Source organism: Uloborus diversus, chromosome 3 (genome assembly GCF_026930045.1).
Source record: "Uloborus diversus isolate 005 chromosome 3, Udiv.v.3.1, whole genome shotgun sequence".
Taxonomy (NCBI): domain Eukaryota; kingdom Metazoa; phylum Arthropoda; class Arachnida; order Araneae; family Uloboridae; genus Uloborus; species Uloborus diversus.
The window spans coordinates 212,950,534-212,974,809 of record NC_072733.1 but is presented as its reverse complement, the minus strand read 5'-3'; the positions used below and the strand labels follow the sequence as shown (position 1 = coordinate 212,974,809).

Genomic DNA, 24,276 nt, shown 5'->3' with positions numbered 1-24,276 from the left:
ATTGCATCTTGGTAACTGTGGAAGAAATCTGCCATGATAAACTTTCATTGTTCAATGCTACAAGTTTGTCGGCGAACACAGTAGCACGCCGTACGGAAGATATTGGAAATAATGTTGTCCATCAGCTGAAAGATGCTTGAAAATATTTCGAGTGGTTCTCAATCGCTCTGGATGAATCAACTGATGTTACTGACTCGGCTTAAGTTCTTTTATTTATTCGTAGTGTGAAGGGTGAATTTAAAATCACAGAATTGGCTGGTGTTTACTCCATGGAGAGTAATGTGACCGGAGACAACATTTTTGGAAAGATACATGAAACCGTTTCTAGTCTTGGGCTTGATTTCAAACACCTGAAAGGTGTTACTACAGATAGTGGAAAAAATAGGTGTGGTTCCTAAATCGGAGGTGTTCAACCCGTGTTTTTTCACTGTATTGTTCATCAACAAGCCTTGTGTGGGAAACGTTTGAAAGTAGCGGAAGTAATTAACGTAGTTGTCTATACAGTTAACTTCATTAGAAGTTCCCTCAAACACCATCAATTCAAAAATTTTCTTGCTGAAATTGACAGCGTTTACCCAGATGTTCCGCACCATTGTGAGGTTCACTGGTTGAGCAGAGGCAAAGTATTGCTGCGGTTTTGAATTTTGCGAAGCGATTTACATTTTGATGACTGAACAGCTTCGTCCTGTACCTGAACTTTCGGACAGTGTATTTGTGTGGAAATTTGCTTATGTTGTTGATCTTATGACGCATATTAATTTTCCAAATTTAAAATTGCAACATGAAGACTCTTAACGTTGTGACTCATACCAACATGTCAAAGCTTTCACACAAAAACTTGTACTTTTCGAAAAGCATAAGGATCTATGAACTTTGACCACTTTGAAACATGTAAGAACTTAAGTGCACTGAAAGTGCACTAAACACTGCTACCTTTCCCAAGGATTACATATTGAAAGTCATGTCACAGCTACGATATGAGTTTGAAAACCGCATTGAAGACTTTGACCGTGCATCAGACAAACTTCAACTCTTTCAAAACCCTTTAGAAATGTCATTGAGTTAACAACTAATGACTTACTCAGGATAGCTTTCCAGGAATGCCACAAGGAAGGTAACCTACTTCCATTTTACAGTTCTCCACTAGAAAAAGACTTTGTGAACTTGAAAAATCATGCTAGAGCTATGTTTTCTCTTTTTGCATCCACTTACAAATATAAACAGATGTTTTCAGGATTGAAGTATATTAAATCTAAGTATAGACCTTCTTTATCAGACGAACATTTAAAATCCCTCTCAATGATCAGAACTACGAAGTTTGTCCCTGAATGGACTGAAATTTTAGACTGTAAACAAATGCAATCTACTCATTAATGTTTTAACTTTTTAAAATATTTTAAAAGCTTTACACTTGTTATGTTATAATTTATTTCCAAGTCCAATTCCCAAGTTCCAAATCCAATCCTCATAATTCAATAAAATAAATTTGTAGTACATTGCAATAATTTTGGCTTGTATCACTCACTCATTAGCCTTTTTATTAAAGAAAAAAAACACTTTATTTTGTGAGAAATAATACTTTTTATTTCAGTTTTCTGTACTATTCTAAATTTTACAAGACTCCCTATCGTTAAAATTAGAGATTATGGACACTTAAAATATAATTTAATTTAGCTAACAGCAAATATGTATAAGGAAATATAGCAACTTAAAAGAGCACAGAAATTTTCAAAAACCACCACTGAGCAATTAATATATATATATTCCCGATGTATGGGTGGAGGGGGTGGGGCTAGCGCTAAATAGACCATCTTAGCTAAAATATTGTTGGACCGGCCCGCCTCGTCTCCAAAAATTTACAATATGGCCCGCGAGTGAAAAAGGTTGGAGACCCCTGACTTATGCTGTGTTTTAGTGCATGAATATTACTCAGAAATTATATTTGTTCACAAAATTCTGTAAAATCACAAGTAAATGATTATTAGACATTTAAAACTCATGATATGCAACAAAACTAAGTCTGAATGTTACGTTCATCACTATGTAATGACCCTAATAACCTATCTTTCCATTAAAAAAATATTGATTTTACTAATGTAGACTTCAAAGAATTAAACATATGTATACAAAGTTTCAAATATCTAGCTGTTTAAAGGGTAACACGCTTAACGAAATTTCAGAATTTTTTAAAAAATTACAAAAACTGAATATGGACCTTCAATTTTTTTTTTGCTTTTAAAGCACATATGGATTTTACAGCAAATTTATTAAACCATAAAAAGTATCCAACATGTTTGTTATAAAGGACGTTAAAGTTGAAAAATGTTGTGTAAAAGTAACACACATTACAAAAGAATTACACAAGAATGCAAACATCATCTGCTTTAAATATTATTCAGATACTACCTCTAAATATTATTGAAATGTTATTAAATTTTGTCCACTTTATTTTTTAATGTATTGGAACCAAATGGGACTCGCAATCTTACACACAGACTTGTCTACACACACATGCTTAACACACATGCATAGCACACACACTACCACCCAGGAGGAGGGGTATACATAATAAACCCCCGAGGTTTATTGTGTATTGGATGCTGTTTATGTCAAAAGAGGATTGTGTAAAAGTCGAGAGGGTCAGGTATCAAAGTTAATTCTGAGGCACAGGTGCCATTTGTAGAAACAAGAAAACCAGTGAGCCCCAAAGCAGAATACTTGACAATGTTCTGCAATGTAAAATCATTTGACCAAAATTTTTCTGTAAGTACTTTAAGCATTGTATATACATGCAACCAACATGGCTTTTTCCACAAATCAGGTGCCCTAAATCACAATCGTTTCACATAGGACCTTTTTTTTTTCAGTTTTTAAAACTTCATCATTGCTATGCATTTCTGTGGAACTTAAACCATTTGAGATTTTAAAAAATATTTTATATGCTTTCTGAAATGCATAGAAAGAGCAAAGATTTTATAAAAAACCGAACCTAGGTGTCAAATCAGGTTTTTTTTTTGGTTAATTTACATGGCATGACGGAGCTATTAAAATAATGGTAATAAATTACTAAAGAGAGAGTAATAAATAAAATGAGTCGGGTTACAGCAGCATATTATGAAACCCTTCAAAACTTTCTAAATTATTGAAATATTTTCAGGATGCAAAGGATTGAAATCTCAAATAAGACATGCAATTTTCGGCGATGGATGTGTTTCAAAGTTGGCATGTTTCCAAAGCATACATTTATGAGGGAAATTGCAGTGGATGAAGATCATTTGGTAAAAATAAGGAAAAGGGGAACCAAAAAATGTTAGAAAAATCAGAATCTTTTCAGATTTAGAATATGTAATTTCTGCAGAGAAACTGCAGATTTTCTACAAATATCTTTCAACTCAAGATAGAATTTTGCACAAATTCTGCGGATTTCTGTTTGTTTGAAGTAAATCTAAAGTTCCTGCAGATTACTTATCGTATTCAACATTTTTCACTAGCTTTCCACCAAATTATCGTAATTTCCAAGAATATTAGATTTTCTTCTAATTTAAAGAAATCTGCAGAATTTGTGCAAAATTTTATCTTGAGTTGGAAGATATTTGCAGGAAGTCTGCAGTTTCTGCAGAAATTTCACAGAAATCTGTAGAAATTCAGCAGAAAATTCGAGTTATCCTCTGACATTTGAATAGAATTGTTCTGCAGCTCATGCATTTGTTCTGCGACTTTTGTCGCAAATTTAGTAGCATTCTGCTTTGGGGCCAGTGAGTAGGGTCCTATCTCAACTCATTATTGCAAAAATCTTAATTTGAATTCAAAATAACAAAATCAAATTAATTTTTTTTTAAACTTCTTTTTCCTCCACAAAGGATCGACATGGATGCTAGTATAAACCTGAATCAAAGCCGTGCAGAGGATATCACTCTGAAAGAAGACTATGGCAGCCTGACTCTCATGGCAGATGATGCATTTGGTAAGTTTGATTCAGTATTTACACTAGTCAACACCAAAAATACATCCGGCTCAAAAATAGCTATTTCCGAAGTATTTTGCTTCGCTAAACCCGAAAATCACCATAGGAAGTTGAGATTAGCTCTAGTTTTCAAGATACAGGTACAACTTGGATAGTAAATTCTCAGTAATGCTCTTTTTTCTTGCCAGATAGAAACATCCCCCATGGGACTGACTGTCCTTTAAACTTCGACCCTAGGTTGGGATAGAAAATCTCACTTCGGAAAACCGAAATGGACTACAAGAAATTTAAATTCTGGAAAGAGAAATGACCAAAATCAGCCAAAATTTACGATTCTAGGTAGATCCACCCATTTCTGCTTCCACCAATGCTCATACTGCTGGGAATAATGAAGAACTTAGTGAAAGTTGTGAACAAAGACAATTTTCCAATACCTTAAGGGAAATTTCTAAGATATACAAGGGTAAATCAAAGTTTTTGAGCCTATTATTTATTTGCCAAAAACAGGTACATAGAGGTATTTACAAATAACGTAGTGTACTACGTACGTTACATTATTGCCCCACATTTTCACCACAATGGTTCAGACAGTTGTCCCGTCGCAGCACAAAATTAGAGATCCCGCTGTGATAAAATTCTTCCGGCTGCCTGTAGAACCATCGTCAGACCGCATTCTTGACTTCTTTGTCACATGTCCTGCCAGAAACTTCTTCAGTGGACTTCTTCAGAGAGAGACTTTTCCCTGTACAAGGGGTGCATTTCCCTGAGAATTCCTGTGAGCGTTTCTCCTTTGCTCCATACAAAACGAAAAACTCTTTGCTGCTTATAAGCTGTGGGCGTCTGATGAAGAACTGCCATCTTAAATGACCAATAGCAGCCCCCCTCATTGAAGCAAAAGGCAGTTACGGCTAGTACGGTTCAAGGAACGTTCACTGCTGGAAATGTATATGTTTGCTTTGCACTCACAACCGTATTTTGGCTTAAAAAAATAGGTGCAAAGACTTTTTGATTTGCCCTCATATTAAAGCTAAGGTAAAGAATTTTTAATGGCCCTTCAAATACGCATAATTATGAAAATTGGTGTTTTTTGGGGAAAAAAGGGGGTTGCGGGGGGGGGGAGAAAAAAACACCCAAAAAGTATTTTAGCATATATTGTAAATGCTCCAGTAGTCAACCATTTAAGAGATCGGTTGTTGGTTTTTGTTAACTTACAAATTTCAGCAATCAATACAACAATAAAAACATTGTAAGACTTTAGGCTATTCCTTTCTGATAATGAATCACTAACTTATTTCTGGAATAAAACCATTTTTATTTTAAAAACCAAGCTATTGCTAATACGAGTAAATGCTCCAGTAGTCGGCCATAGGAATCCAGTGTTTGGCCATGCATGACCCAGTAGTCGGCCATTTCATTTTCATTACTCTTATAGGGTGTGAGTGAATAAATTTAAACAAAATTTAATGTGCAAAACTTACAGCATAGGAGTGTACTTACAAAACTAATTATTCCAGTAATTACGAAAGCATTCTGCCCTCTTGATGTCTTCCTAATGTTTATCTTTATATTATTTTCCAAACTGCAATCAATTTAAATATGCATCAAATGCAACATGCAATAATTTTGTTTATTATCTTCTACATCAGCAGTTCGTAACCTAGGGGGGGGGCAGAGAGGGACTCTAGGGGTCGCGACACAAAGGGAGCGTTAGCTTCTATCAGATAAAATTAAAACAAAAAATGACATTTGGTTTTATGTACACATGGGAATATAAAATAACAGTGTCAGCCCTCTCATTAATGATGTGAACGTTACTAATGTGTACACACCAACCTCACCTGAATCCTGAATTACCTCAAAAAAATTGTATTTATTTCTTTTTTATCTTGGATACTCCCCCCCCCCCCCATAACGAAAAATGTTTCTGTATTAACTGTTTATGTTAATGTAAAGACTAAACAAAAGAGTTGATAGAATTCATGACCGATAAAGAGCAAATTATTGATTGATATGATCGATACAGGACTGGTCCATGTTCATTAGAACGAACCTTCATCATACCAAAAATGAAATTAAAATTGCAGTTTTTGAAGTAGTTTCACCTCAAAACAATGCAAGAAAAAATCCATTTGCGTAAAAGATTAGCAATCAAAGTCACATCTAAAAGAAAATTTATCATAAAAAGCTATGGCACTTCGCTGTGAAGGAACTGGAGTAAGATGAATTATATAGGTTCGTCCGTATTTTCAAAGTTTTTCAGGGGAAGGGGGGGACAGAGGGTATGAATTCAATGCATTTTAAAGGAAAAAAGCTGAATGCATAATTGCATTATGTTTTGAAAATCCAGAGTGATCAATTGCCTTCCCTTGATTGCCCAAATGACAGGCTTGTGTGTAGGTAAATTGAGAGGGGGGGGGGGCGGTGTAATGCAGATAATTATAGAGCTTTCAACAAAAATATTAGTAAACAATGAATAAACTAAAATGGAATTTTTAGCTACGTAATACAGTTTTGAAGCGAAGTCATCATTATTTTAAACAAGAAATAAATTTTGATTTTGTAGAGAAATAAAGCCCAAGGAATTATAAATTTGGTAATAGAAGCAGTAATAAGAAGTGGTATCAACATTTAAAATGATAAGCCTTAGTAAAATCAAATCACCAACGGTATGGTTTGATTAGAAAAATGGTTAACCACCATTTGGTGACATGTTGAGCAATAGAACTTGTATTCTAAACACAACGATGGACTATTTACAGCACCTGTTTTCGAGAAATCTAAATTGAAATCAACATTAGAAGCAATAAAATGACAAAATGAATCTTTTTGTCAAAAAAAGTTAATGCTCAAAATTTAAACATTTTCTTTTGAGGAAAAAACGTCATAAAGGGAATTTTTACTCAAAACCGCTGTGTCAATACTTAATTTTTAGTATTATTTGATGAATATTAGAAGATCCATAGTAAGTATGCAGTTCACTATTGTGTAGATAAATCAAACAGTATAGAACCTTCAGTACCCAGTGGTCGGCCATCTCTCTAAAAATAATTGAGTCTAAGGTGTAGAGTTTATTTTTTAATTTAAACGTTATGTTATACAATCCATTAAAGCTAATTAAAAGCAAATTTACAGTAGAACAAAAAAAAAAGGGATACTTAACATTTAAAGATAATGTGTCTTAACAAAAAAAATAAGCAGAATCGTAAACTAGGATGATGGGCACACCATTTGAAATAAAATGACTCGTTATTACTTAATAAAAAGTACCCACAACTTCACTGATATAGATGATGATAATTGGGGATAGGTAAAGGAATGGGGAAATACATCAGACCTGATTTTGAATCATACACATAATATTTATAAGCAGTTTTATTTCCTTGTGGCCGACTACTGGAGCACTTACCCTATTACAAGTATTTCTAAGCAGCAGAGAAGACGGGAACTAAAAGCAGTTCTGTGCCCATTGATGAATGATGTGTCTCTGAAACTCTTATTTTGTTCATTTCTTCCAGGATATAGGACATAAAGACATTTTTCCAAATAGACATTTCATCAATGGGACATACTGTTACTCAATCTTAATCTCTAATTACTAATTCTAGAACTAAGATTCGGTAACAAATTTTGAGCTCCTTTGAAAAAAGGAGCTTTTAGAAAGAGCTAAAGAATGAAATGTAATGGAGAGTGGAGCCTTTTAACTCCACTCTCCATTTCATTTCATTTCTTTGCATTTTTGTAGTCCAATGGGCTTACTATACAATGTTAAACTTTTATATTAAAGATGTTATTTTTTTTTAAGATATGGCTTTCGATGAACCAGAAACTGCTCGTGATGCTACAAACATTGATGAAGGCTTTCATGCAAGTCTTCTGCTTTGTGATGAAACAAAAGAACCATCGGAAGAAACAGTTGAGAGAGAAAATGCTGTGGAATCAGAAACAAGTAACAACACTGCTAGTAAAGTAAATGTTTCAATTGATGCTAGTTTAAAAAATGATGGCTTTGGAAACACTCTTGGAGAAGGTCTTTTAGGTATGTAGTTATAAATAATATTTAATAATATTATCAATCTCATTTACTGTTTCCCTTCATTCACTGTTTCTGCATAAAGGTACACTTTTTAGTAACTTGCTATTCCTATGTACATTGTTTTAATATACAGTCGGACTTCCATATATCGAAGTAGCAAATTGCCGGAAAAAAATTCGATATATAGAAATTTCGATATATGGAAACAATCTTATTTTATCATAAAAATCTCCTAAAACATTAAAATTAAAGCTAATTTTTGTGCATGAAACCCAATTTCTAGTTTATATGAGCATCGGATTAAATGAAAGTTAATATCTGAAAAAATAACAGCAATTACATTTTTGTGCCTTCATACATCTTCATTCTTCGGCAGTTCAACTTGATTCGCAACATGAGGGGATTTTCGTTTTGACAATGTAATCGAGAGAAAAGTAAAAAATCAATCTACTTAACTTGAACGATTTTTACTGAAGCTAAAAAGACTACGAATGATAATCAACAGACAAAAAGGAAAACTTGAAACTGATTTTACAGTGTTACTGGTTACAACTAAGATTTGGAATAAACTTGAGGGAATTTAAGAACTCCAGAACGGAACAACGACCTATCTACACACCCCTCAAACCCAAATTTCTTATGACGTTCTTAGCAACCTTTAGTAAACACAATTTTCTCCCCTAACCTTCATTTTTCATGAGACAAACAGTCTACACAGGAAAAAAAAATCTATGAATGTCTCAAATTTTTTCGATATATAGAGATTTTTTCGATATATAGAAACAATTTTTCTGTGTAATGAACACTGAAATTTGCTGGGATTTCGATATATAGAAAATTTCGATATTTGGAAGTTCGATATATGGAGGCTCGACTGTAATTATGTTTCTCAAATAAGAGTGATCCATAACAGAAGTTCCCAACCAGTGAGATGAAACCCCAAATGATACTTTTTTTAAAATGTAAACAACTGTTTAATACATGTACTTAGTAGGGGAGATGGGGGATACTTGATTCCCACTTTAGTTTTAAATTTTTTTCTCTGCTGCAAATTATCAGTTTTTTTTTAAGTGCATGAACAACGGTAATTTTTTCCTTTATCTGACTGTATTTTTTTTAGTTGAAGTTAAACAACTTTCATGAACTTATGATGCTTTTGATTAGTTACTTATTCTCCAATACAATTGTGAACAATACTATGTTTTATAAATAAAATTAACAATTTTTTAAAGTAGCGTAATGAAGCTAAAATTACAACAAATAAAAAAATAGGATGACAAGCACGAAAATCATCTTATTTGCAAACATCTTGTCTTGCAATAATAAAATCAAGAGTTTTATCAATTGAATTAATTTTTTAATCTAGATGGGTTGAGCTGAACTTAACCCAATCATTCTCATTTACTACACTTTTGTCAATTTTTCAGTAAAAATAGATTGATTAAGCGTTTTACCTTTTCACTTTAGAAAACTTTTTTCAAACTCAAGAAGTCCAACTTAGCATTCTATCTGCTAATGGGTCTACATATGGGCGACTTACTTTTTTGTTGTAAATTTAACTATAGCAAAATCATTTTTTTTTCTTTCAAACAAAGATTTGACATCTGTTTCAACTTGTTCAAGCTCATTTGGCTAATCAAAACATAATTTATCAGTAGAGTTAATTTATGTTTAGATGTTTGAGGCGTTCTGTATGTTACAAGTGTGAACTAATTATTTAATTAGACAGTATTATTGTTATTTTATTTTATTTTTTTGTTAGACACAAGTGTAAAATTTTGAATATAAAACTAGTCACATTTTAAAATACAAGAGCCATAACCATTATAACATGTTATATTGAGATTTCAGATAAATTATTTAATTGTTTAGCATATTTACTGCAGTGATAGATTGAATCTATCACTCACTATGATAAATTTTATTATGTCAACATGGTTTTGAATGTTACGTCTACATTAAGTTAGACTAACTTAAGTTAATGTCTACTAAGTAAACAACATTTATATTGTTTTCATTTTGTTTATATTGTCATATGGAAACTTGATCCCTCTGATCATGTGATGATTTCCTTTTGGCTCCAATTTAATGATAATAGTGCCTCGGAGTAAGCAAAAAAAACATTTTGAATATTTTCACCCCAAGTTTGATGTGAACCTAAGCAAAGAAACGTTTTATACAGATACATTTTCCCAATATTGGCAGTTTTAACGTTATTCAACAGGGTGGCGACAGATCAGGGAAATCAGGGAGATCAGGGAAAAGTCAGGGAACTTTATTAATCAGGGAAAAGTCGGGGAAATATCAGGGAATTTTGAAAAAATAACAAAAAATCAGGAAAAATTGATTTTTTGAAGAAAGAAATTTTTTTTTGCTTTACAAAATTAAGTACTCTTAATTCCCTATGCATTTTCCGCCAATTATCTGTTCAAAAAAAAAAGAAAAAAAAAAGGGTAAAATTAATGAGGTGCGATTATACACTGCCGCATATTTGTGCATCTTTTTTCCTCAACGTCAAAGTATTGAATCTTACTTATTAACCACAGGATTAACTTCCTAAGATTGCTTTTGTGTCTGTTAGGTTGTTTATTTTACCTAGCTTGAAATTTCCTTTTACGCTTTCAATCCTACGTAAAATAAACAACCATACAGGCAAAGAGGAAGCCTTCAATTATGCCTTAGCTCCTTTGCCTTTATTCCATTGTCTCAAAGTAATTAGCGTACTATAATCACGATTTCAAGAAGAAATCTTTGGTTTTTGAATTAATCCAATAAAAGCTCAAAAGTTATTACTTCTTCGCGTTTTTAATTGAATTGCTAAAATTGAACTTTCAATTTAAAAAATTTTGTTTTTTGCCGTTATACTATTTGTTGTCACCGCAGATTATAGAGGTTTTCTTTTCTTCAGACTTTAGTGATTCTTTGATTTTATAACCAAGCTGTATTCTTCTTTTATATATTTTGATATTAACTAATTGCTTTTTTTCCCCTTGCATTTCAAAGTTGTTTGTTACAAAAGCAATCTAAGATTTTTTTCTCGTTACATACTGAAATCATTTGAAATAGAGTTAACTTGTGTACTTAAGAAAATATCTTTATTTTTTTATTGTTAAAATGCTGTATTCATTCATTAAAACCTATGTTCTTGATTAGAGAAAAGCTCCCTATGAATGGTTGTCAAAGGGTTTCATCTGTTTTGCATAAATATGTCAATTAGTTATATAAGAATAACTACATTACTTCTATTCTTTTACTATTACTTGTTATTCTTGCAACAATTATTATACTGTTTGAAAACTTAGTTCAAAATAATTTCAAATACTTTTTAGTTCTATCATAAATACACATGTTTTTAAAAGTAATTTTAATAGTTTCTTAAATTCTTTTGCTAAGTGGTTTCTGGAAGTAAAGTTTTTTTTATTTTAATTTTCTATAATCTTTCCATTGTATAAAAATTTAATATACTGTTTTGTAGGTCATTCCCCTCCCCCCCCCCAAATTGTCATGTTTTTTTTTCTTTTTTTGAACCATTTTATTAAAAAAAGTAGCATCTTTTTAAAATGTATCTTTAGTTCAACAACTTTACATAACTTAAAACGTTTAAAATACTGCATTTTGTACAAACCTACAATGGATTTCAAGTAAAGCAAAGAAAGAAAACCATTATCATTGGTAACGTAAATCAGGGAAATTTGGTGAACTTAATCAGGGAAATCAGGGAAAAGTCAGGGAACTTTTTTTCACAGTTCCTGTCACCACCCTGTTCAATGGTTAGCTCTAAATATGGCCAAATGGAAACCAGATTAAAAAAAAAAAAAAATAAAATTGCCAAATTTGTCACCAAGTTGACGACCAACAGCTTGGTGATATATTGCCAAGTGGTTGACAAATTATAGCACCGTTTGAATTGAAATTAACAATGATTTTACCTCAAAAAGGTGTAAAAGACCCCCTTCGGAACCAAAACAGGAGGTGCACAACTAGACCCCACTAGGAGTCTCTATACCAAATTACAACTTTCTAGAACATTCCGTTTTTGAGTTATGCGAGATACATACGCACAACAATGCGTAAATACAGACATCACGAAAAACTCGCTTTAATTTAACTCTGGGATTGTCAAAATGGATACTTTGGGTGTCTATAGGCTCTAAGGCATATATCCACATGTGATCAGGACGAAAAAAAACTCGATATTTATTCGAGGTCGAGCAAAATAAAAATAATTATGGTTGATTTTTGAGTGGAAATTTTTTTTGCAAATACAATAATTCCTTTTTTGTAAAAGGAAGTAAAAAAAAGATCTTTCATCATGAAGGCATTAATTTATTTAACTCTTTAAATTAACCATGGGCAGAAAAGTTGTCAATAAATACATTCTTTAAACCAAAACAAAAATGATTAAAAAATACCCAGTATTTCAGCTATGTATTATTATTATTATTTTATTTTATTTTTTTGTTAGACACAAGTGTAAAATTTTGAATATAAGACTAGTCACATTTTAAAATACAAGAGCCATAACCATTATAACATGTTATATTGAGATTTCAGATAAATTCAAGTATAGGTTCGAGCCCTAAACAAATATTTCTTTGCATTATTTCAGTAAAGAACTTTTTACAAATAAATCACTGTTCTGTAAATTAAAATTAAAAAATATATATTAGATCTACCCAGATTCAAACTGAAAATCTTTCGGTATCTTAACGGAGCTCTGAAAGTATTCATATGCTATTGAAAGTATTCATTTTCTCGAGACTTGATCTTGGCTAAAGTGAAGCCATGTCGTTGTTCCTCTCTATACACTTAACTTGCTGATTCTTGTTGGGTTAAAGCCTTTACTTATTAATTCTTGGAGGGTTTCATCATAATTAAAATACAAATTGTGACTTACCGTTTGTCATTTCGGGGAACCTTGCAGGAACAAATCCATTCACATGTTTTCATTTTGATTCGGCCAAGTCCGGATCGGAAATTTTTCCGAACTGTATTTTTAAGTGTTGTGATTGGATGCCTTGAATCGGCAATCTTTGGAATGTTTCCGATCGAGCACGCAGTTTGTGGCATAAGATAGCAGTTGAGATGTAGAGCTACTGACTGACAGGTAACAACAACGTTAAATAATTAACAAGCTGTGTTTTTCTGGCATTGAGTTGTTTTTAGTCAATGCAAATTATGCTCTCATATTACCGCTTGCCCTATCAGCTCTGGCAATAAATATGCTGAGCGAATTTCGCTCTCTCTCTCTGGTCACTTGTCTGTTTTTCATTTGTGTAGATGTGCAGTGGTTTTGTGCTGTGGCTGCCTGATCAATGGCATGTATGGGCCATTTTATCTTCCCGGTGTTTTCAGAACTTTGATATAGCTGCTGTCATCATGAATTAAGATACTGGAAATTTTAAAATTTATTGTTGTGTTGCGTCCAGCAAGTCATCTAATCATCATTGAGGAAATGTTTGAAGTGTATGTCTAAACGTAAGAACAAGCCCATGGAGGATGTTCGGCCATTAGGGAGTTGCTGTCCTGTGATATGGAGTGTCCCACTGATGGAATGCCTGGAATGATACATAGCGTCCAATCAAGTTTTGTCGGAGTGTCTCTCGCCATCCAAAAAGGGATTGCGTCAATGGACGAATAGCTTTTAACAGTGGAAGTAGTGTGTTTATGTTCCATGTACCATCGATTCTCCAATTGGACTTATCTTCAAGTAGTAGTCGGACTTTATTTTGTTCTAGTATAGTAAGACTTTTGCAACTCATATTTTGTGGGCTTTTTTCCTTTGCGATGATTGGATCAAATTTCATAACCCTTTTTGAGCTTAGCGTTTTTTTACTGTTTACTAAAGTTGAATGTATTTATCTAATAAATTGTTTTATTTGTTAAATATGATTCATGTTTTATTTCCTCCCGGCAGACCACTACCGCAAATAACTTGGTATTAAGATGCCTGTTTCAGCTTAGCTCCAGACTGTTAGTAACTTACTAAAATAAACCAACAATTCTGTTACTATTTTAACATATTGCTCTGTTGCTTGAATATGTCATAGAAACTTAGGAATGGAAATATTGTCTGCATTCTTGCTCCAAAATTGCATTTACTATTTCAGAATCTGCTATCTTTTTTGTAATATTTTTCAATTTCTTGCTAGTTAATATGGTTTGTGTAGTCATTTGCATAGAAGTTGAGGGAAACAATAACAAATTTTCCCACAGACTGTAAGCTGTAAGGTTTTTTTTAGTTCTCTTGCTTCCATTATTCTTCTTAGGGCCAGTTGCCGTACATGGTATCTTTCATCTCCAACCTTTACCAGTAAAATATTTTCTTGGTGTGCTTTATAACATTTTTCAAATGCTATTCAAATAGTATTCCAAAGCTCACTTGCAGCTAGAAAAACTCATGTAACACCTCAGTTTACGTCAAAATGACCATGTGCTGTTTACTAAAATTTGAGATCTAGACTATACCTAATTAGAAAGATCTCCTAGACTTAGACTATAATTAGGAATTACTTGTCAGAATTTTTGAGTTAATGAACCGAATCTTCAATATTCTGACATTCTGGCACTTGTAAAAACATAAATGCCTGGCATGAAATGCTGTTTATGGACGTTACTCTGACAATTTCAAAAGAATAAATACAATGATTTTCAACAGTTAGAAATCCACAGGATAAAACTTTGAACTGTACCCTAGAGTTGGGCTCGGAAACCTGTAGCTTGCAAACCGTACGTGGATCATTCAAGCTGTGCTTGTGACTCTTGAATATTTTAATAATTTTTTAAAGAAATTACTGCAAGAGTTTCATTTTTCAATGTTTTGAGTATAATCTTTCATGTTGATTCATTCTTCATATATTTCAAAGTAAATAATTTTCTTTGCAAAAATTTTATTTTCAAATTCTTTTGTTCATACACTTTACGCCAAGATTTCCTTACCTTTAGCTGTATGTTATGCTTGTTGAGAATTATTTGTTCATGTTCTAAATAGTTTATATTTTAAACAATTTACTTTTTGAACTATTATTCCAAAAGGAATGAAAAGTGGTGGATGCTCCATAATCAACTTAAAATCGACACTAATTGTGATTTTTCTACTGGTTGGTTGACACGGTTAAAAAATCACCACAGCATCTGCTATTTGAAAGAGAGTGGTGATAAGGTGTCTGCGGACTTAGTAGTGGCCGAGGAATTCATCGATGAATTCAACTGCATCGTTCAAGAGCAAAGATTTACTCCTGAACAAATCTATCTATATCTGGACTGTTTTGGTGCAATTTGCCAGGTAGAACTTTTGTTCGTGAAGAAGAGCAGAATCCTTCAAGTGTGAAGGATGATAAAAGAAGAATAATTACTTGTGTGCAGCAATGCAGCTGGCACATATAAGTGCAAAATATTTGTTGTGGGCAAAAGTGCCCATCCTCGTTGCCTTAAAGGAGTAAAAGTTTTACCTGTAATATATAAAAGCAACAAAAAAGCTTGGATCACTCAAGATCTCTGCACTGAGTGGTTCAAGACTCATTTTCTTAATGCTCGAGACCATTACAGTAAAATTGGCTTGGGAGTAAATGCCAAGACTTTACTGTTGATGGACAACTGTTCAGCTCACCCTGAGCTAGTTGCACCAAATGTGACCTCTTTTTTTTACCTTTAAACACTACATCGCTGATCCAGCCAATGGATCAGGGTGTAATTAATTCTCTTAATTGTTATTACAAGAGTGGTCTCCTTCAAAGACTTTTGAATTTTCATTCTCTATGAAAATGCAATTTGTGCTTTCAAAAAGCAATTTACATTGAACGACTGCTTTTACATGTTGAGGGATGCCTGGGACTCTGTTACTCAAGAAACCCTTAGCAATGCATGGCATAAAATCTATCCAGAATCCCTCTTTCTGTGCTCTAGCAAAGAAGATGATAGAGAGTTTATGGGCTTTTAAACCACCCTTGGCAAAGCTGCCGAACTCCTGCAGTTCGCTAAAACTGCTTGTTCCGAAACTTTAGGTGAAGAATGCGTTACAGAATTTTTGGCAAATGACGATGATTGTTCTGTCATACAACATGTTACTGATGGTGAAATTGTTTCTTCTGTTTTGAGAGAGTCAGAAAATTCATCTGATACAGAATCGGAAGAAGAAGAAGGGGGGAATGAGATTACTGTTGCAGAAAGAATTTCAATTGGGGAACGAACAATATCTTCAATTTCTAGAAACTCACTCTTGTGTTACTGAGCAAGAAATGTTAGCTTTTCACAGAGTGCAAGCTAAATTACATGCACAAAAATCTAAAAACCTTAAGCAGACAACAATTGATAGTCTGTTTAGAAAGCAATAAAATAATGTAATCAAGTAATTTATTTATAATATTATTTCATTTATATGTTTAAGTAATAAATATATATTACAAAATATGTGTTCCTCTCTTTTTTAAAGTTAACAAACATTAAGTAATGATATTCTTACACCGATTTCAATATTAACATGATAATCTGATATCAAACTTACCATGTATATGAGGTTTGTTAGTTTATGTATGAAATGACCTATATAATGCGCAACCTTTGGTCCCAAGGTGTGTGTTATAATGGTTTTCTACTGTATTACAAGTTTTAAAATATATTAGTTTTTATTGAATAAAATTTTTTTTCGCTGTTAAATATGTGTGTTTAATTCCATTTTCCCCCGAGCAGATCACTCCACAAATTCTCCGTTGGGCATGCTCTGACCCGTTTTAGTTCCTCGAACTTCGGGTATTTTCATCCACGGTAGCATACAAGTCCAACATTAACAAAGCGATGTTTTGACTAGTACATTGCGGGGTACTTTTGCTTTTAGTGATGGTAAAGAGAAAGTCCATTTGCGAAACTAATATTTAGTACCCAATAAAGAATGATACCCAAGCCTTATGATTTCCTTCCGAAAATTTTCGTGTTGGGGAATGAGGAATTTGTATAATCTCCAAAATTCGTTACTCAAGAAAAGCTCGCTATTTAGCCATTTCGCGTAAGTTGAATCACGTTGAAGTGCGAGTTCACTGTAGTTTAAAATTACACATTGAAGTAAAGTAAGCATTCTTAGTTATGTTTCATATTTTGGATATTTATTAATATTTGATTATAAAGACTAGTACCATCTGGGATATTTTCCCTATTTTGTTATTTTTTCTTTATCAACAAAATAATCAACAAAATGAAAGTCATAATATATCATAATATATCAACAAAATAAAAGTCAATTATTAAATATTGTTAGTTTTTGAGGTCATTCGGTAAAATTGAAAACTGCTCTTATTTCATTTTATCAGTAGAGTAAGAAAGGAGATGGTGTCCAGGTGCAGACCACTAGCTTGAACCTCAAAATCAATTAACTAGTTCTTACAAAATATGAGCTCCTATAAAATTAACACTTATAATGAAAATTAAAATTTTTCTCTTTTGTTTTTCACCATCTAAATCAATTTTATGTACATATATGTATGTCTGTATAAATTTTTAATCAAAATATGACTGCATCTTTTTAAATTTTCTTTGTACTTCTTGAATGAAATATTTACTGTCAGGAAAGTTTTAAAAACTTGAAGGACGAATTCCTTCAACTGTTTCAATCCTTTCTTGCAGCAAATATTCGTAAAAATAGTTTAAAAAAATGTTTGGAGTGACTAATTGGCTCAGTAAAGGAATGAGAGAATAAATAATTCTTAGTAATATTCCATGTTCAAATGAGCCAATTTATTAATCTAAACCACTTTTTGAATTTTTTTATTCATTCCTCGAAAGGGTGTGTATGTGTATGCTTTTCATTTATTTTTTTTTTTAAAGTAGGGAAGTAACGACTACTTTTCAAATGTAGTTTGTAGTTGCTACACTTTAAAAAAAGTAGTTGTAGTTAACTACATTTGTAATAAAGTAGTTGTAGTTTGCTGCAAAAAAAAGTACTTTTTCCAACCACTGGTAACGTCACATAAGAAATGTCGCAAATGTGTAACAATGTGACTTCTGTGTGTGGTCATAATTCAGGCACTTTGTGACTGTGAGGTTTGCTTGTGACTTGCTGTAGTGATGTCCAAAATTTTTAACTGTGTTCAGTTTGGAGTTGTGTTTGGAACAGTACTTGATGATAGTTGACTCAGAGTAAAAAGGGTTTCAACTGCCTAGCATTGAATAATCTAAATAAATACTTTTTTCATAAAAATATATTAGTTTTAAGGTCAGTGTCATTACATGTACTTCGTTTCAAAATAACGTTAGAACTAACTTTTTCTTTTGAGCATCTTTTTTTCTTCAGTTTGGTAAATTAAGTGTGTTGTGTAACTTATTCAAACTCGAAGCAATTTTAGAAAGGTGTCAAAATAGTAGAAATTAATGTCATAAATTGTTAAATTAATGAATTATTTTTCTTTCAGCTGATTAATTAAGCTGAATTTCGAAATTCACTTCATTTTTGTATATCTCTTTTCCTTAATTGTTTTAAATCTGAAATTAAATCGTCCTTTTTGGTTTATAAGTCCCTATAAGTTAATTTTTAAATTTGCCTACTGAATTTAAACTTAATTTTTGATTTTGTTTGCTAACTAATTTTTCGTTTTTTTTTTTTTTTTTTTTGCTTGTGAATAATCTTTTGCTTTTTAAAATTGTTCCAAAAACTTTTGCTGGATGAGAAGCGAAACTCCTTAGTATCCATTTCATAACATTGCAAATATTCTTAATCGTAATTTTTTTTGTAATCTGAGCTATGCACTTCTTTTATATAATTAAACTTTAATCATGTTACAGATGCTGAAACAGGTTCCCTATTTGAACCTGCTGGCCTTTTCGATGATGCACCATTAGATCACGTTTCTTTAGAAAATGCCGAAGAAAATGCAAGCAGCAATCTAGAAAAACAACCTGGGGATGGGGCTGAGAAGACGGACAATAATGAAGATTCTGATGATGACATGTATGGTTAGTACTTACTGCTTTGTAATGATATTCATATATTGTGAGCATGATTTACAAATTTAAAGTTGAAACTGTAAACATAATCCAACAGGATGATGATGTCTAGCAAAGCTCTTTGATAAAGTCAAACATTAGAAATAAATTAGTATTTCAAAATTCAAATTATTTTAGGAAATATAAGTGCTTATGCTTTGCAAGGTTAAAGATGCTCATAGTTAAAATCTTACTTAAGAAAATCTACTGTTAACTATGCTGGTATGTAAAACACGTTTCCACAAAAATGTGTCTTGCCCCTTTCCAATTTTTCTAACAATAAGGTTGGTTCATAGCTATTGAAGTGAATTTATTAATCTAATTATCTTTTTAGATTGAAAAAAAAATCATCAAAAATATTTTTCTTTTTCCTATTTCTTTTAGAATTAAAATGGGTCATTCTCCAGAAAACGTAACTTTTGAACGCAAATATTTTTCAATTTTGAAAACTTTTGCTTTCTTTTTTTATTTTTTTTCTTGCATGAAAGTGTTACCTACTAGAAGTAACCATAAACAATGGTCCAGCTAAATTCCAATCATTTTACTCATAAATTAAAAGAAAATAAAAAAAAAAGGCTTGTTCACGGAAATTTAAAAGAAAAAACTTTTAATATTTAAAAATCAAGGTCAATTTAATATTAAAGTAGAATTTTTGTTAACAGTGCTAACAACTAGATATTTTAATGATTAGTGGGAAATTCTCGTTACAACAAACAAAATTTGTGGTCCCTTGAAGTTTGTTGTAACAGGATTTCACTGTATATACTTTTAATTAAAAAAGTTATTAAGCAACATAAACAGTCACACAAGGTGTGTGACATGCCACGGAGGTGAGAATTCACATGTTGTGAACCAAAAATATGCTAAAATAAAAATTATTAAAAAATTGTTGGTAAGTTTTTTGGTTAATATGGCGCTTAACTGTTTCACTTTTTTGCCATATTGGATCCAAAAATAAGCACATATTTAATATACATATTTTTATTTAAATGGATTATATAAAATGAAATCTGCATTAAAAACTATCATATGCATTGATTTTATTGATTTATGATAATTTTTAATTTCGGCAAACAAATTTTTACTTAAAGTTGGCTTTTTTCCAAACAAGCTAACTCAACTGAAAAGCCAAATTTACAGAGAAGTTAGACATTAAAAAAACATGTATATTTTAATACTTACATTCAATTTCAAAACTCGGCTTTTGTATGACAAATTTTAAAACTTGGCGATAAGCAGAGTCCTATATCACAGTCAGGGCAAAAGTATCTACTTTCTTTTCTAATTCATTTTCCATTATCATTTTGTTTTGAGCAACAAAGAACTGCCTCGTTGGTCTCAGTTTATTTTTGTTGGGGGGAATAATCTCTAAGAAGTGTCTCTCCGTCAATCGTAAGGGATTTGGTAAAGCTCTTGGTCAGCTTTTTCATGTTTACTGATCAATACTTTTCAATCAGACGATCAACCTAGTCTAGCCGAAAATTCAAATGAGAGTTTTTTCGTCCATTCTTCTGGTATAGAACAAATGCATTCCACACTGATAAGACAACATCAAAGAGGTGGAAAAACATTTTTTGTAATATTTTCCCCCTCTCTTCTTTATGATGGGATAATTTGTGAGGTGTTGATCCATTCGATCAACACCCCCCATAGTGTTATTGTATTATATAACAACTTGTGGTTTTTTTCTGATTTTGTTGTTCTGGAAAGCCTCTTCCACCATTTCAGGACTGTGTATAGTGGATAATAAGGTTACAACCTTTTTATCCATCCATTTGATAATGCAAACTTTTCCTCTTTGATAAGCACAAATTTTGCCTTTTTTCAGCTTTTTTGTCTGTTATTCCTTTGGAATATCTTTTCTGTTTATCTTCAATGTACCATAAATATCTGTTTGATCGCTGAGAAGCAGATCTGCAAGTTCTGGGGATGTATAATAGTTATCTGTCTTAAGACAATATCCTTTATTTTATAATGGCTTCATAAGTGTCATTACTACTTGAGATGACTTGCACAGATGTTGATAATTATCATCGTAGAGCGTCCCTTTTCCACTATATATAATAAACCTATAAGAGTCATCAAAAAAATGTAAATAGCAGTAAATAATTTGAAATCGACGTTAAAACATTATTTTTGAAAAAAATGGCCTTGATGTTGAGTGCATTTTACTCCAATATTGTTCAACATCAGGTTTTTTCACAATTCCTTGCAAAAGGTTCAAAGCAAGGAACACTTTAGTTTCATTTTTTGTCATTGGTTCCCATTTTTTCGCTCTACTGTATCTTTGAAGGTTACTATTTCGAATATTTTTATCAGCATACTTATTAGTTTCAGAAGCTATCATTTTTCAACGAGGTTATCATCAAGGAAAATTTCAAGAAACTGCAAAGTTCCATCATTTACATCCATATTTGTATAAACACCTGGTTGCACTGTGAAAGCAAATCTCGGCGGTAGTGCAGGAGAATTATTAGTGTCAAGTTTACAAAAGTTACGTACCTGAATTAAATCATCTGAAGTTTCGGCTTCCTCATCACTTGAGAAGTCCGATGATGAACTTTCACAACTGTCAGAATTATTTATAGATATTTGAGATTCACTTTCTGAACCATTATCAGAATTATAATCACATATTAGCCACTCACTGTCACTCATTTTTCTAATTTAGCAAAAAAAAACGAGAAGAAATAGAATCCACAACATTCATACTGAAGACATGTGCAAACAAAAGCAGCTCTTTTCCTGTGTAAAGAAAAACAAAATCAAACCAGTTAAGAAAATAGTTTTCAATCCACTCTTTGCTGGACAGCTAGCGACATCTATTAGAAATACTGAAAACTAACAAATATAAAAATATCGGGCAAAACAGTGTAATAGCGGAAGTAGTGTCCATTTACTCTGTGCCCGAGCGGTGTTCGGGCAAAACAGTTAAGTGGTTAAATATTTTTGATGAAATTAAAAATCATTGTTAAATGAATTGTTCCTTAAAGTTTTTACTGTAAAAGGCATGTGACAGAAAAGTTACTTTTTGAAGAATGACCCAAATGTGAAATGTGCAATCTTTTATTCCTTAACAATAATTGCAATTTTTGCTTTCAAAGCATGTAGCAAGCATATCTAGAAGGGGTAGATCAGTACTCTTATTATTTTCACTCAAATTTAACAAAAAAAAAAAAAAAAAGTTGCAGTATTTACCATCACTCGACTAAAAAAAAAAAATATGATTTTTAAATGTTGTTGAACTTAGCAATGTTTATACAGTTGAACGAATGCAAAAAGTATGATTGTAAGTTGTGAATTTTATAAAATCAAGAATGCAGGAAACATTTTGTGCCCTTGCTCCCTTAACCTTATGTTTGATATCTAACTCACTATATTAATTCATTCAGAGTAGAAATAAGGTAGCATTATAATTAAAAAATTGGTATAATGCTTTAGATCAGTTTCATCCAACCTGCGGCCAGGAGGCTGATCAATGTGCACTTAGATAAAATTAGAAGCTTTCTGCAAACACATCCTAACTGGAAAATTTTCTGCAAATAATAATTTTGCCTAATTCACCCTTGAATAAAGAATTAAATTTACATTAAAATATAAAAAAGACAAAAAAAAGTGCTTTAAAAGCATTATTTATATATTTATTTTTTTCATTTTTTTTTTTTCATTAACATCTAGTTTATGCTTATTTTTCACCAGCTGAAAAAAACTGCTGTAACCATTATTTTTTGCCCAATATCAATCACATGGTCATTATTATTTTTTTAAATTTGTAGTGAGAAAAAATTCATGTCGATCTGAAACTATATAAGTTGTTGACTAAGATAAAACATAAGCTATCTGCTTTTTACTTCAAAAATTTATGAAGATATTTGATTTTGTTAACCAATCAACAAAAACAACTTGTTTGTTTAAAATTAAGTATTTCCGCAAAAATAGCTGTATTTCCTACATATTATCTGTTAAAAAAAGTGTAAAATTAATTAGCTGTGGATTATCTGTGCTTTTTTATTTTCTCGACGCCAACGCATTGAAACCAAATTTACTGCAGGATTCACCTATAGAGATTGTTCCGTAGTCAGCAAAGTTGTTTATTTTATATAGCTTGAATTTTTTTCTTACACAACTCAGGCTGTGTGAAATAAACAACCATTTGCAACCGTTTGCTCCTTTGTCTTTAAGTAATTAGCATACTATAATCATGATTTCAAGAAGAAATCATTATTTTTAAAATTAATTTTACACAAGAAAAAAGCAAAGAAGACAGGGCAAGAATGGCAGACTGTGAAATGTTTGGAAGAAACAGAAATAAACTTTTTTTTTAAAATCCCCCCTTTTTTTAAAAAAATTAACTTTAGTAGTTATATTTTTTGCAGAGCCAAAAATTTTCTACAAACTCTGTTTGTGCATTTGTCTATATTATGTAAGACTGGTGGTCCGTTATTATTTTCAATGATAAGACTCAAAAACTGTCTTCTGTAAGCTTCCAAAACAACCAATCCTCTGAATTCGGCAATTACAATTCTGTGTTCAAATAACCAGATATTGAGTTTTTTAATAGCAGGTGGAAACATCACATTAATAAAATTAGCTTTCAGTAATGACAACAAGTTCTTGGGTTTGAAATTTTCTTTCTGTTTTTGCATTTTCCCGTGTGTGTATAGAATTTTTTTCAAATTGTACAAGCTTTTGTAGTGTGTTTTTACATACAGAGCATATCATTTGCATTTATTTTTCAATTTAGCAATGAATAATATAAATATTATTTTTTTACTGAGAGAGTCTGTCACTTCTTTTTATTCATTTTATTTATTCGTTGTGAATTTTAGAAATTAATCTTATTGTTAGGCACAGATTTTTAAAAGAGCATCTAGCTTTTAAAAGAATGAAATGTTAGATTCTTTCTTTGTTTTAAAATAAAATATTTATTTAAAAAAAATTCTGAAGTAGAAAAAATAAAACCAGTTTGCTTAGTTTTACACCATCTTTGCTGTAAGTTTGAAGATTCATTTAGTTTGGAAACCTTGAAACTTTTTTCAATACTTTTAAGGCCTGTAAGATTATTATGGATAATATTAGATTTTTCGGAGAAAAAATAATAAATTTAAATTCTTAAGTGTTTAAAAAAATTTTATTCGCTGCAAACAGAAAAGAAATTGACGAAATTTCAGACTAATAAAGGTATGTCCTTGCAGGGGTACGAGTTGTCCTTACTTTCCTAAAGTGTCCTAAAATTTTCAACTTTCTCCTATATATCCTAAAATTTTATTTATTTTACATCTCATTTTATGTAGAATATACACTGGGT

At 31.7% G+C, this 24,276-nt stretch overlaps 1 protein-coding gene across 1 annotated transcript in view; it reads left to right on the top strand.

The window, feature by feature from the left end:
* Positions 1-1,100: 1,100 nt before the first annotated feature.
* LOC129219162 (double-strand-break repair protein rad21 homolog) overlaps positions 1,101-24,276 on the top strand; it is a 57,131-nt gene continuing 33,955 nt past the window's right edge. The window contains exons 1-4 of the mRNA XM_054853483.1: positions 1,101-1,114; positions 3,861-3,975; positions 7,766-8,000; positions 18,768-18,938. Of these exons, the coding sequence (XP_054709458.1) occupies positions 1,101-1,114; positions 3,861-3,975; positions 7,766-8,000; positions 18,768-18,938 (535 nt within the window). The remainder of the gene's footprint in view (positions 1,115-3,860; positions 3,976-7,765; positions 8,001-18,767; positions 18,939-24,276) is intronic.